Below are 14,429 nucleotides of genomic sequence, written 5' to 3'. Positions count from 1 at the left end.
TCCGCAGCTCCACCCAGGCAGACTTTATCCCTGCGACGGCAGCGCCAGCCCGGCAGCGCCGGCACGGCCCCGCCACCCTTGCCAAACAGCAGCGCCCAGGAAGGACTCACGGTGCCACCAGCAGCAGCAGCTCCCACAGAGGTGCCCGTGCCCTGCTCCATGCTGCCAGGCTCCCTGGGCACCAGGAGCCTTTCTGTGCTCAGGAGCTGCGGCTCTGCCCGGTTCCGAGGAACCCAGGATGCAAGCCGGAGACACAGCATGCACTGCATTTGCTTCTTGGGCATGGCCAAGAAAAAAAACAGAGAACAAAGACAAAAATGCTGCCAGCTTCAGCTGGAAACACAGTTACACCCAACCAGCGAGGCCTTGCGCACTGCGGGCTCCCCTGTGCACACGGAGAAGTGTTACTTGTTCAAGGCTGGGCAAGGAGCAGCAGAGGAAGGGCCACGGTGAGGCGGCTGCTCAGAGCCATCGTGTGACCCGCCCGGGCATCGCCCTCGCCACGGCCCATCAGTGCTTTTGGGCAAAGGGAGAGGTTCTTGTGGTATCGAGGCAGGGAAAAGGGTGATCCCAGGCAGGGCTCCCACCACTGGCACTCTCACAGACCCCAGTGCCACGGCAGCCAGAGCGGGCACTGGATGGGACACCCTGTTCCAATCACTGCTCTGCAGCAGCCAGCGAGTGCCAGCGCTCCATCCTGCCGCCAGCAGCAAAAACAAAAACAAACAACCAAAAAAATAAAAGGAAGAAAGAGAAATTTCCCCCTCCCATTTCACTTGACCTACTGGGAAGCCCCAGCACGTTTCAAAGGCACAGCTGGCTCCGCTATCGCCTGTCCCCAGCAGCTCAGAGCCAGCAGGGAGCTCTGGTGGCTTCCAAGGCACCACAGGAACACAGCCCTCCTTCCTGCCCAGCCACATCAAAGATGGGGATCCTCCTTCAAGGGGTTTGAAATCACACTCAGGACAAACATCAACTTTCACACGGCTGGCTCAGAGCATCAAAACAAGCTCAGTTAGCCACCAAATCCCACCAGGCTCATGAGAGGAGCTTTATTGGAGCCACCTGGAAGGATCAGCTTCACCTTCAGCACAGCAACATCCACACCTGGGGTGAGGTCTGAGAACAGAGCCCCCCAAAACTCTGCGGGGTCGATGCACATCCCATCTCTGTCCCCTGCAGTGCTGGCAGCAGGGCTGAGCAGATGTTTTAAGTTACTAAAACACCAAATCCTGCAGAGCCCCACAAACCACGAGGCAAATTGTGCCCCCGCCAGGCTCCGAGTGTCCAGCAGGACCTGGAGCAGCTTGAACCTCACTGCTTGTTTGGTTTTTTTCCTCATTGCTTGTTTTTTTCAGCATTTCTTGGTTTTTTTAGACTAAATTGCTTGACAAATGTAAGTTTCAGTTTTACAAGGAGACAATGCCACAGCCTGAAACAGCTTCTGTTGGAGGAGAAACAGCACCCTTGGAGCTGCCCAGTCCCAGCGCGGTCAGGAAGAGCCACGGCTCCCCTCCGAGCCCTATCGCTCTCTGGCCAGCCCAACCGCTGAACATCTGCACAGCTTTATCTGGAGATTTTCAGGCATCTTCCTACACTCCGGGCTGCACAGGCAGGCGCAGCTCGCTTAAAGCAGCCAAGAAAACCCACAGCAGAGCCGGAAATAAAGCCCGGGTCTCCCCATTCCTTTCCACCACAGATTGCATAACGCGGCAGAGCCCTGCCCAGCCCCACACACCTTCGCCTTTCCCACCTTGACACGACTGCAGCGTCCTGCGCCCGGCGCCGCGACCCCGCACGGAGCTGCGGCTCCCGGGCCACACAAAGGCCAGCCCTGGCATCTGGGGGGGCACCCACCCCACCGCGGTACCCACCCCCACCGCGGTACCTACCCCCACCGCTGCACCCACCCCACCGCCGCCAGGCCGGGGATGCTCCAGCGGGGATATTTGGGGTGAAACCCCCGCTGGAGCGGGCACAGCCGCGCTGGGCCCGGGGTGCCGCGGTGCCCTGGCCGTGTCCCCGCTCCGTCCCGCACCTGGTGATGCGTCTCCTGCTCCACGTTGAACCCGTTCACCTCCACGACGCGGTCCCCGGCGCGCAGCCCCGCCGCCTCGGCGGGCGAGCCGGGCTCCACTTTGCGGATGAACTGGCCGCTCTTGCCCTTCTCGCCGTGCAGGTGGAAGCCGTAGCCGCTCTCCCCTTTAAGCATTCGGCACAGCCGCGGCTTCAGCTGGTCCTTGGCCATGGCCGGCGGCGGAGCGGCGGCGGCGGCGGCGGCGCTGGGCGGGCGCGGGGCCGCTTTTATGGGCGGCCCGGGGCGGGCGCCGAGGGGCGGGTCGGGACCGGGGCCGGCGCCGGGGCCGGGGCCGGGGCTGGGGCTGCGGCCGGCGGTGGGAGCGGGGCAGCAGCGGGGCTCGGGGCCGGGGCCGGGGCGATGCGCAGCTCGGCCATGCTGCGGCTGCCCCGCGGCACCGGGAGCGCGGCGGGCGGGGACGGCGGCGGGACGGGAGGGGACGGGGCGGAGCCGCAGAGAGGGACGGGGCGGGACCGGCATCGGCACCGGGACCGGCACAGGAACCGACACCGGCATCGGCACCGGGACCGGCATCGGCACAGGAACCGACACCGGCACCAGCGGCTGATGGAGCCCCGGGGTTAGGGATGCTCGGCACCGGCACCGGAACCGACCCCGGCACCAGCGGCTGATGGAGCCCCGGGGTTAGGGATGCTCGGCACCGGCATCAGCACCGGAACCGACCCCGGCACCAGCGGCTGATGGAGCCCCGGGGCCAAACCCCCCCCAGCAGCGGCGATCTGTTGGATCCCTGTGGCACAGGGTGCCAGAGAAACCGTGGCTGCCCCTGGATCCCTGGAAGTGTCCGCAGGTTGGATGGGGCTTGGAGCAACCTGGGACAGTGGAAGGTGTCCCTGCCCACGGCAGGGGTGGCACTGGATGGATGGCACTGTGGATGGATGGCACCGGACCTTTAAAGTCCTTTCCAACCCAAACCATTCCAGGATTCGATGGCTCCTGGTGGGGAAAGGCTCCAGCTCCATCTGGGCTGACCCTTGGGGAGGCCACCTGGGTTTCACCTGGGCTGAGTTTGTTCAATGAAACACAGAGATCCCCGTCTTCACCTTTCTGCATTCCTCGTTTTCATTTCCTTGAAACCTCCTACAAGGAGGACACGACCCAGAGCAGCTGTCACAGTGATGGCCCTGAGTGTCACATTCATGTGACACAGGTTCTCAGGCCTTCTTCTGCGCCTTCTCCTTCCTCAACAGCTTTCCTACAGATTTTACAGGGCTGAAGCAAACACAGCAGCCAGCTGGAGGCTGGAAATAAAAGGCTTCAGAAATTAATATTGATTTACTTTTAATGTGCAGTTTGCTTAAAAAACCCTACTTCCACTGCAGTTATGCATAAATTCACCCTGAAAAACCCTGGAACCAAAAACATACTTGGAGATGGTATCCTGAAAAATCACAGCATTATTTATCTCTGCCAGTCCTCCCCCCTCTGGGAGCTGCAGACCAGGGGCTGGGTGGGGGCACTGGGGGCTGTCCCTTGGAGTGTCTGTCACTGTGGGCTCAGCCTTGGCTCCAGACAGGTCATGGCAGCCATGAGGTCCCACCAGGAGGGTGTGATGGTGTGATGTCCCACTTGGATGACGTGTGTCCCACCAAAGTTGGATGCGATGTCCCACCAAAGTTGAATGTGATGTCCACCATGAAGATGTGATGTCGCACGAAGGGACGAAGTGACATCCCCCCATGAGGATGTGATGTCCCACCAAAGTTGGATGCGATGTCCCACCAAGGGATGATGTGATGTCCCCCCATGAGGATGTGATGTCCCACCAAGGGAGGATGTGATGTCCCCCCAGGAGGATGTGATGTCCCCCTAAGGGACGATGTGATGTCCCCCCATGAGGATGTGATGTCCCACCAAAGTTGGATGCGATGTCCCACCAAGGGAGGATGTGACGTCCCACCATGAGAATGTGATGTCCACCATGAAGATGTGATGTCCCACCATGAGGATGTGATGTCCCCCCAAGGGATGATGTGATGTCCCCCCATGAGGATGTGATGTCCCACCAAAGTTGGATGTGATGTCCCACCAAAGCTGGATGTGATGTCCCACCAAGGGAGGATGTGATGTCCCCCAAGGGACGATGTGACGTCCCCCCAGGAGGATGTGATGTCCCCCCATGAGGATGTGATGTCCCCCCAGGAGGATGTGATGTCCCACCATGAGGATGTGATGTCCCCCCATGAGGATGTGATGTCCCCCAGGAGGATGTTTTAGTTCCCCAGTGACAATGCTTTGGCTCCTCCACTGCCTGTGTCACTCCAGCAGTGCAGCCTCAGCACAGAGCCCTGGGTGACCAAGAGGAGAGCTGGGAACCTGAGCCTGTTTTATTTGCTGTACAACACAACTGCTCCCTTGAGCCTCTTTGTGGAGTCCTGAAGCTTTTTATCAGGCTAGAGGAGTGCGAATAATTGATTTTTCCACTCACTGGCTAAACCAAAATGCTGGAGGGAAGGGGGGAGGAGAAGGAATTGTTTCAAGTTTATTTGAACCAAAAAGTTTTTCTTTTGATTCGGTGCAATAAAAACACGGTGGGAGAAAATCTTTCGGGTGGTCAGAGTGCATATTTTAACCCTTTTGGATATCTTTTTGAAAGCATTGGGAGCATGAAAATTTTTTAAAAAGATAATAAAACAGAGAAAATATTTTGAAAAGGGGGAAAACAGTTGTTTGAATTTTTTTTTTTAATGCTCTTTTTTAAGCACAAGCATTTTCTCAAGTGTGCCCTGGATTTATTGATTTCTTCAACGTCAGTGTCTGCAAAAGACATTCCTTCCCCCAAAACCCCCATCTGTTTGTTGTAGAGAATGTAGGGGACTTGGTAGAGCCCTGACTCAGCACTGGATCTTTGCCTGAGCACCTTGTGATCCTAAAATAAAACATTTATTTTGTGATCCCTCTACTTTAGGAGCTGTGGTTGTGCCCCTGGCAAACAGCTCTGGGCTGTCCTGCCTGTCCTGGGACACAGCCTGTGCATCCCCTGCCACAAACGTGGATCACAGGGAAATCCTGCATTTTTTCCCTGCAGCTGATGGAGAAGGAGCTGGAAGGAACATTAAAATACATTGTGCAAATGTGCATCCTCACGAGGTACAAAATCCCTCTGGCTCTGCCCATCCTGCCTTTTCCCATCCTCCAAGTCTCACTGAAAGCAAAATGAGAGAGCACAGAGAGCACAGGGAGGTTCCTGCACCCTGGAATGGCAGAGCCTTGGGTAAATCCAGCAGATCCTGCTCAGGCAGAAGTTTTCCATTTAAATTTCTGGGTGTTTTGATTTGGGCAGATCTCTAAGTCCTGGAGGCAGAGGCAGTCCAGGGACCTGTGAGCTCAGTGGCTTGGAAGGGTTTGGAGTTCTTTTTGGTCGACATCTGCTTCCAATTCCCTCCCTGCACTTGGCTGAGCAGCGACAGAGAATCCCACCTGTGTCCTGCTCTGTTTGCCTTAGGCCTGATGCTGTTGCAACACCAATTTAAAATGCAGGTGCTGGGAAGACTTTCCCAGTTACAGAAATCAGAGTCACCCTCCAGGCTCCCTGGCAGCTCCAAGTGGGGATTTTGGGGAGCCCACAAAATCCATCCTCATTCAGAAACTGGGAAATCCTCAGCTGACCCCCCCAAGCCTGCTCACTCAGGTTTGTTCCTGAGGCAGTGGGAGGGTGAGGAGCTCTTTGAGGAGGAGGATGGTGATGATGGAGCTGCGGGGCTGTGCCAGAGCTTCCAGAGGGGTGGGAGGTTTTCCATGTGCCTTTGGCTGCGATGCCAAGAGCCCTGTGTCTCACTCGTGGCTCCATGAGTGGCTTTGGGCAGATCTGGTGGCATTCCCATGTCCCCCAGCCCATCCCTGTCCCGGGATGTTGGTCACTCCCTTGAGCTCATCCTGCTCGAGGGCAGGGCTGGACACTCCTCCTGGCTCCGCTGGTTCCTTCCCAGCCATAGGAGCTGCTCTTCCTCCAGCTCAGCCTCCTCATCACCATCAGTGCTGCTGTTTATCCACATCCAACTTTCCACCCCACAGCTGGAGCTCACCTGGCTGCACTTCCAGCACCCCCAGCACCTTCTGCTGGCTGTGGAGGGAGCTGTGCCCGAGCTCAGGGCTGCTCCTCGTGCTGATGATCCCTGCTGGCAGTGCAGAGCCCGTGCCACTGCAGTGATTAGCTTAACTGGGAATAAATGAACTCCTGGGATTTCCCACTGGCTCGGATGCTCCGTGCTCATTCCTCCCTTGTTTCACCATCACTCAGTGTGGGGCCGCTGGGCCTGGCTGCTCCCAGGGGATGATTTCAAAGGGGATGATTTATTTGTGCTGCTGGAGGAACCAGGAATGAGAGGAGAGCTCATAAAAAACACCATCTCGTTTTCCCTGAGCCTCTGTGTGTGGCACTATTGAGCTGTAAACATTTCCCAGGTGAGATTGATGGGGATAGAAGGAGAACCGATCATTAGCACCATTAATTACAGGTTTTGTGGGTTGTGAAAGTCCAGAAAGTTCAGCCACGCTGCTGAGAGCCGGGAGATCCGTCTTGCACAAGCTGGCAGCTCCTTTATTATCTGCAGGAGGTGGCAGAGCTGTGGGAGCTGAGCTGTGGGAGCTGAGCTGAGCCGGAGGGGCCGGTGCTGCCGGCTGCTGAGCAGGCGTGAGCTGGCCACGGGCCCAGCTGGGCTGGCCACACCTGAGGCTCCACCTGGGAATTCCGGGGATGCTGCTCCCACACCCAGAGTCCCCGTGGGACAGACACCCACTGCCTCTTCCAGGCAGGACACACCTTTCCCTGGAGGAGCTGGGATGTGGCTGGTGCCTACAGGAAAGCCCCATGGATAATGGAACTCCAGAGGGACTGGCTCCTGAGGAGGCTGGTGCCCACAGGGCCATCTGGGGCCACTGCAGGGACCATCCCAGTGCAAGGGATTTCCATCCACAGCCAGAGATGTGCTCAGTCCTGGCCTGCATCCCTGAAGAACAGCTTCTGAGCAGGGCCGACGGTGGAGGAAATTCCTTGGGGAGTTTTCTTCCTCCTGGTACCCGCAGGGGCCATTGTGTGTGCCCGGGCCAGCCCAGTGTGAGCTCACAGCAGCTCCCCCGGGCCCGCCGGTTCCTGCCCGGCCTCTGCCCTTCCCAAAGCCCCCACTGGCTGCTGCTGCTCCCCTGGGAGCGGCCAGGGAGCCGGGAAGGAAAGGGAGCTGCCCCGGCTTGGGGTGGGACATCTTCCTGCCTGCCACAGTGGCTGGGATTCACTCGCCTCTGGGCCGGGAACAGAGCGCGTCCGCTGGCACCGGGAACCGCGGGCACTGCCAGCCCCTCCGGGGCACTGCCAGCCCCTCTGCCACCACGGAATGCCAAGGCAGCCTTGGGCACGGACCCGGGCCACATCCAGCCCCAGAGCCCAGGTGTGCTGCATGGGCACCCCGAGCAGCCTCACCCCTGGGCTGCCCAAATCCACACACGGGGCAGGGGGCAGGAAAGAGCGGAGCGTCCATCCCTTCCAGGACCTGTGGCCTTGGCTGGGGCCACGCAGGCAGAGGGGCACCCAAAGGGGCAATTCCCTGCTCTGCAAGGGTGCAGGGATGGGGACAGAGTGGCAGGGCTCGTCCCAACCCCCGTGGTGGCCACTGTGATCACAAGAGGGCCCGGGGTAGCCACCAGCTGCCACTGCACTCCTGGTGGCACCTCCTGTGCACCACCCCACAGCCCCCAGGACATGGTGGGAGGGGAGGGATGATTTGTGCCACTGACACCTGGGGGTTTCTGAGCCCCCCACCTATCCTACCTGGGAATTGTCCCCCTTGGCTGCAGTTGTCCCTGCACAGCTGCTCTGCGAGATGGGGAAGCACCAGGACCCTGAATGGGGCCAGGGCCGATGTGCTGCTGCAGCTCTGGGCCTCCCCATGCTCCTCTCTAAAGCTTTTGTCCCCTCACTTTGCTCCCAGCTGTAAATCCCAGCTGTTGGCATTCCCCCCGAGCATCCCTGTGGCTGCATTTCATTTTGGAGCATTCACTGGGGCCTGGACAGGGACTCCCTGTGGCCAAGCCGTGGGATCCCAGTGGTCTGGGCACGCAGCCTCTCAGAGCTAGGGGATGTGATGGGGAAGAATGTGGGATCTCCCTCAGGATCAGCCTGTAGAAGGGATCAGATTAACATCCATTAGGGATGGCTGGGTCCTGCCCTGAGGTGGGAGGGTAATTAAATGTCTTTTTAAGCTTCCTTCCTTTTTATTTGGCTCACTGACCCCCAGGGAAGGCCCAGATGTCTCCAGAGAAACAGCAGCACAGAGGAAATTATTTTACAGCCCAGTGGGGAATCAGCTCGAGCTTACAGGGAAAATTATTTTCCAAGGTGAGGAGTGAAGGGTTGGTGGTTTTCACTGAATGTCTCACTGGGTTCACTCCAGCAAGTGGCACATTCAAGTCTTTGCTACCAACAGATGAGGGTCTCTCACCCCATCATCCTTCACCCCTCTGTGCAAAGCAGAGCTTTACCTGTTCTGCCTCATTTTATCCCATCTTTTCCTGGAGGAAGTGGCCTCATGGCCACTCCAGGGGCTGCTGGCTCCTGCCAAGGATGGATTCAAGTGCAGCAATTGTGTCTCATCGGGCCCATCCCAGCACCGCGCCATCAAAGGGCAGGAGTTGGAAAATCGTGGGAGGGGGGGAAGGGGAGGGGACATGGAGGAGAAACTGGTGGGGAAACAACTGGGAGAGAATGATCCTTCATGGGTTACAGCCCCCAAAATCCTCCCCGAGAGCCTGTGAGGGGTGACAGAGCCCCGGGGTGAGGGGAGCATGGCAGGGAGAGCTTGGCCTGACCTGGATCCCCTGACAAGCCCCAGAAGGGGACTTTCCTTCCAGACCCCAACCAGAGGCAGCACAAACCTTGGCATTCATCTAAAAGAGGTGGAAATGTTTATTTTTGTCAAATTTCCTACAAAATCCGCTGGCAGGTTAAAGCTCAGCAGTGCCAGACTCAGCTCCCCACAACTCAGTTTTCCCTAAATCCCAGATCCCACCCGCTCCAACACCCCTTCCCCACGTGCTCCTGCCCAGCCCCGAGGCTTCTCCATGTTTTAATGGGGATTGACATTTATTTCCATCAATGGGAATATATAGAAATTAAACCCTAAGACACAAGCAGAGCAGTGAGGGCTCGCAGATCTTTTGTACAGCACAGTTGAGGAAATATCCTGAAATTTTGTCATCTGAGTTGGCACTTGGCCGGGCAGTGACTCCCCAACAGGCAGTAAAAGAGATTTACTGTAAAACTGCAGAAAAAATTGTGTCAAGGAGTTAAATCATGTCAGAAAAATCTGGGAGTGACCCAGCTGCTGACGTGTCTGCCCCGTGCAGAGCTGGACCAGGTTTTGCTCTCAAAAAATCCCCACTAAGACTCTGCAACAGCACCAGGAAGCCAAAGATTCCTTTGATCACATCTCATTTTAATGAGGGCAGGTTCCGAGGAAGCGAACAGTACATGTTTCTATCAGATTGCAAACAAGCCAGTACAGAAATGTAAAAAAAATAAACAAAAATAAATATCTCCCCTGTTTCTTTCTCCCCGAGTTCATAGCGCAGGGCTGGCCTGGAAACAAGATGGATTTGCCGCTAGGCAGCGGCCGTGAGAAATCAGAGTTTTGGGATGTCAGTGTCTGTGTGGTTTCAGAGAGGTCAGAGTACCCGCAGATCCACCGAGGAGACCCTTCCCTGCCAGCCAGGTGAGCAGGTCCCACCTGGGGCAGCCAGCGCTCCTCTGGCACAGGAAGCATCTCCACCACGCCTGTCAGCGGCTCAGAGCCAGGTCTTCAAGAGGGAAGAGCTGGAAGGAGAAGAGGGATTGGATTATTTTGGAGTATCCAGCTCCAGCACCACCTACCCTCCCACGTGGGACCCCGTTTCAGTGTTTAAACCACAGCTCCATTCACAAGTTTCATTAAATCTCCTCCTCCACAGGCTCAGATCTGACCTGCAGATTCCCTTTCTGCCACCGTGCATGCAGATAAACCCCACACAGATAAACCCCACACAGATAAACCCCACTCAGACCCAAATTCCAGGCTTGGACCTGCCCACAGGGTTCCCAGTGGGAATTTGGTTGGGAAATCAGAAGGATGCAAGGGTGTACCCAGGTCACAGCCTGCAGTGCACAGGACAGCACAACGTATCCAGGCTGGGCTGACCTGTCTGGGCTTTCCCAAAATGATTCTTATCCCAGATTTCCTCCAAAAAAATGAAGTGGGGGAGGAATACAGCTACATGTTTCAGGGGCTGATCCAACAGCTAAAAGCCTCGGTGGATTTCAGCTGGATGTTGGCTCCAGCTTTACATAAGAGGAAAGAAATGTAAAGCCTGGAGCCGGCCCCGAGGCAGTCCCACGCAGCCTGGCTGAGCCCCGAGGGGCAGGAAAAAGTCCTGAGAGGGGGAGGGCCATCCCGGCATCACCAGGCTGCCAGCCCCATGGATACCCCATGGATATCCCATGGATAGCCCATGGATACCCCACGGATAGCCCAGGGACACCCCTGGGGCACGGGCAGCTCGGTCCCACAGGGTTTGTGATGCACCAAACGGGGGACACAGAAATCCTACAGTCCTGGAATGGCTTGGGTTGGAAGGGACCTTAAAGATCCTCCAATTCCGCCCCCTGCATGGGCAGGACGATTTCCACTACACGAGGTTGCTCCAAGCCCTGTGCAACCTGATCTTGGACACTTCATCCAGATCTTTTTCTGCCCTGAAAAGTGCAGCCCCTACAAACACGCACTTACCTGGTGACGCCCCTCCAAGGTTCCCCGAACCCCAATTTCCTGATGAAACTCCTGCAAGGCTCCACCGTCCCCATGACCTGGTGACCCCCCAGCACCCCGGGTGCCGCGGAGTGACCGCAGGACTCCACATCCCGCGGGTGGATCGCGCCCCTCGAGCATCCCGGAGCATCCCGGACCGACTGCTCCCCCCGGATCCCCCCGGATCCCGTCGGGCCGCTCATTACCTGAGGCTGGCGGGGCCCGGGCGGGGGCCGGGCGGGGGCCGGGCGGGGGCCGCCCCAGCCCCAGCCCCGCCGGAGCAGGCGCTGCAGGAGGCGCCCGGGGCCGGGCGGCGGCGGGGCCGGGGCGGCGGCCGGGGGGCTCTCCCCGGCGGGGCGGCCCGGGGCCGGGGGGCTGTCCCCGGCGGGGCTCCCGGGGTGCCGGGGGGGCTCGGCCGGCAGCTCCCGCCGCCAGAGGTAGGGAGAGCGGCGGACCCCCATCAGCAGCCCCGAGGCGCGACCCACCGTGTGGTACCGGGGGCTGGCGACGTGCTTGTACCAGGCGCCCGCCGGGGCGGCCGGCAGCATCAGCCCCAGCAGCACCAGGGCCCCCCAGGCGCCCCCCGATAGCTGTCCCCTCGCCATGGCGCGGGGCACGGTGCGGGCGGGCTGCGGGCAGGGCTGTGCCCGGCCCCGGGCACCCCAGCGACGGCTGCCCCGCGCCCGCGCCCCGCCGGTTTATAGCGCCGTCGGGAGGGGCCCCGCGGCTCCGCCCCGGCAGCCCCCGGCCGCCCTCCCCCGGCAGCCTCCCCCCCCGGGATGCCGGCCCCCTCCCCACGGCCCCCAGCATCCTCTGAGCATCCCCGAGCGTCTCCCCGCAACCCGCACCCGTGAGCATTCCCCTTGTTGCCTTTAGCATCCTCCCCATGGCCCCGAGAATTCTCTGAGCATCCCCGTGAAACCCAGAGCAACCCGAGGGTCCGTGAGCATCCTCCCTGTAGCCTTCAGCATCGTCCCCATGGCCTCGAGCATCCTCTGGGCATTGCCCCGCAGCCTGGAGCATCCCAAGCATCCGTGAGCATCCTCGTGTTCCCTGCGGTGAAGTGCTCAGGACCATTTGCAATGGGTTTGCCAGGCTGCTCGCCCATCTCTTCTGCCACTCAGTTCTTAAATACGATATCACCATCAATTCTGCCTTTGCAGTCAGCTGATTCCCCCCCCCAGATTCCATGATGAAACCAAGCAGGTCAAGTTTATGCCCATCAGAGAGCAATTTCAGTTCCGCTTGTTTATTAGGGAAGTTCTTTATATGCTGAACTAGGACTAAATAATTTCTGGGGTTTTTTCAGGCTACACAGAGATTAATTTTAATCTCAGCATTTTAGAATTATGGAATGGTTTGGTTTGGAAAGGACCTTAAAGCCCACCCAATTCCACTCCCTGCCCTGGGCAAGGACACCTTCCACTAACCCAGGGTGCTCCAAACCCCGTCCAGCCTGGCCTTGGACACTTCCAGGGATGAGGCAGCCACAGCCGCTCTGGGCAGAGGTTGGAATTTCTCCTTGTGGATTTCATTTTAACATGGTCCAAAGGAATCCCATCCAGGCTGCTTCCCATCATCAGGATCCCCCAGTTCTTCACCATCCCGCCTCCTCTTCTCCCACCCAACAAGCACAAGTTCCCAATGGAAACTTTCTCTATCAGCCCAGCCTGCAGTTGTTGGTGTTCTGTGCCCCTCCACTGTGGGGGATGTTTTTCCAGGCTCACACTGCGGACAGAACCACGCTGGGAACCCCTCAGAGTGTGGGATCTCAGCCAAGCAACATCCTGCTCCTGTAGGAGCCAGCCCCTTGGCCCGGCAGGGATCAGGGCATGCGGGGATGGGCAGTGTCAGTGTGGAGCCTCTCGGTTTGCCGCTTCTGAGAAGGCTGGGAGTGACTGCAAATCCCAGTCGGCAGGAGGGCTATCCAGCCTTTCATGAGAGGATGCTGGAAGTTACGTCTGTGCAGAGCACAACTCGTTCCTGTAATGAACCAGAGCAGAGTCCAACTCAGCCAGGGCTCGAGTTCTTGGAAGCGCCCAGGTTTACAGTAAGGATGCGGCCGGCTCCCGTCTCACTGGAAGCCAATCCCTGCTGGATGGGCTATTTTTGTCACCCCTTGAGTGCTCTGGACATTAGAAGGCCTCAGCACTTTGCTGTTTGCTGGAGCCATTAATGAATGGCAGCGGTACAGCCCAGCTCACGGAGCAGCCCGGCGCATCCCCCGGTCACCTGGCACGGGACACGCACTGCCTCCAGGGCTCTACTCCCTCCAGCCAAAGCCATTACACTCCCTCCTCCCCACAAGGGAAGGATCGATTCAGAAGCACCTGATGCTCCTCTTGGCTTGTTCTGCACCTGCCCTGTGCCCAAACAAAGGCAGGTTTAGCAGCTCCTGTTTCACTGCAGCCGCACTCCAACGTGGGCTCAGCCTTCCCAGCCGGGAACGGAAGATTTTCTCATTCCCAGGCATCTGCCTGAAGTGTCTTTTCTGCATGTTTTTGGTGTGATTTGGGTAACTTGTCACCCTGATAAACTCTCCATGAACTGAACTCTTTCCTCCCGGGAATGATCCCTGCTGACAGCCAGCAGCTCTGTCCGCAAGGCACCGCGACCCTTGGGATGCAGCACGGCTCTGGATCTCCAGCAGAGTGCACGTTTCCTCTCCCAAGTATTTTTAAATATCTTTCCAACGAAACAGCTGATAAGCAATTTGTCTTCTATTTATATTCTAAGTAAGTAAAGATAATTTTAGGATTCTTCTTCCCCTCGCAGAAGCCGATGCTCCGCAAATACGGTAGCACGTCAGCGGGCACATGGCACTGTGCTGCTCCGGGGTGGGCTTGTGCCAGGAACTCCCCCAGCAAAATCCTGCTTATTTTTGGGAGATAAAAAACTTTTGAGCAAGTCCTGGTTCCTATGGAAGTCTTGTACAGACTCACAGGAATATGAGATAACAGCCTCTCAGGTCATTTCCATAGCTGCAGGTGTTTATCAGCCCCAGGCAGGGTCCAGCTGACCCCAAGCCCTTTTGGAACCCCCATTTTTATGGTTTTATTTAAACCCTCAGATTTTGGCTCCAGCATCACATTTCCCAGCCACACAGACACAGCTCCCAGTGCTGGGGTTCATCCCAGTGCTCGGATGAACCCTTAATGATGTCATTCCACATTGGCTGAGGGGAAGGGGAATGGGATCATCATTGAATCACAGAATCCTGGAATGGTTTGAGTTGGGAGTGACCTTAAAGCCCATCCAGTCCCACCCCCTGCTGTGGGCAGGGACACCTTCCACTATCCTGGGTTGCTCCAAGCCCTGTCCAACCTGACCTTGAACACTTCCAGGGATGGGGCAGCCACTGCTTCTCTGAGGAACCTAACCATAGGGATTTACCACACGGCTCTGCTGCTGACAGGATTTAAGGTTTTCTTCTTTTGTTTTGGAACAAAGTCACTCTTTTTGTAAGGGGAAGGCTCTGCTGTAACTCCCATGCTGCTGGATGCTCAGGTTCTCCCGAGGGTACCTCCAATTTCTGCACTGTGCCCACCATCCCCACCACA

At 57.8% G+C, this 14,429-nt stretch overlaps 2 protein-coding genes across 4 annotated transcripts in view; both read right to left on the bottom strand.

Annotated features, from left to right (window-relative positions):
• Window positions 1-2,294, bottom strand: part of NHERF2 (NHERF family PDZ scaffold protein 2) — a 37,073-nt gene extending 34,779 nt beyond the window's left edge. Inside the window, exon 1 of one of the 3 annotated variants that reach the window (XM_059862117.1) lies at window positions 2,039-2,294. In XM_059862117.1, the coding sequence (XP_059718100.1) occupies window positions 2,039-2,248 (210 nt within the window). In that variant the 5' untranslated portion in view covers window positions 2,249-2,294. Of the gene's footprint in view, window positions 1-110; window positions 300-2,038 lie in introns of those variants that run through there. The other 2 variants (XM_059862118.1, XM_059862119.1) reach the window with 2 other exon arrangements.
• A 7,572-nt stretch (window positions 2,295-9,866) lies between these two features.
• On the bottom strand, window positions 9,867-11,526 carry NPW (neuropeptide W). Its single transcript, XM_059862079.1, has 2 exons — window positions 11,076-11,526; window positions 9,867-9,902 (listed from the first exon to the last, which is right to left on the bottom strand). Exons 1-2 carry the CDS (start codon window positions 11,472-11,474, stop codon window positions 9,867-9,869), a joined length of 435 nt encoding a protein of 144 aa, XP_059718062.1. The 5' UTR covers window positions 11,475-11,526.
• Between the last annotated feature and the right edge of the window lie 2,903 nt (window positions 11,527-14,429).

This window comes from Haemorhous mexicanus, chromosome 17 (assembly GCF_027477595.1).
Source record: "Haemorhous mexicanus isolate bHaeMex1 chromosome 17, bHaeMex1.pri, whole genome shotgun sequence".
NCBI classification, from domain to species: domain Eukaryota; kingdom Metazoa; phylum Chordata; class Aves; order Passeriformes; family Fringillidae; genus Haemorhous; species Haemorhous mexicanus.
This window is presented reverse-complemented; position numbering and strand designations above follow the sequence as displayed.

Bases quoted from the DNA above. Each gene is read 5' to 3' on its own strand.
- NPW (XM_059862079.1), bottom strand. From the start codon at position 11,474: ATGGCGAGGGGACAGCTATCGGGGGGCGCCTGGGGGGCCCTGGTGCTG. The intron at 9,903-11,075 runs GTAATGAGCGGC...TTCTCCTTCCAG, and splicing joins CCGGGCCCCGCCAGCCTCAG to CTCTTCCCTCTTGAAGACCT.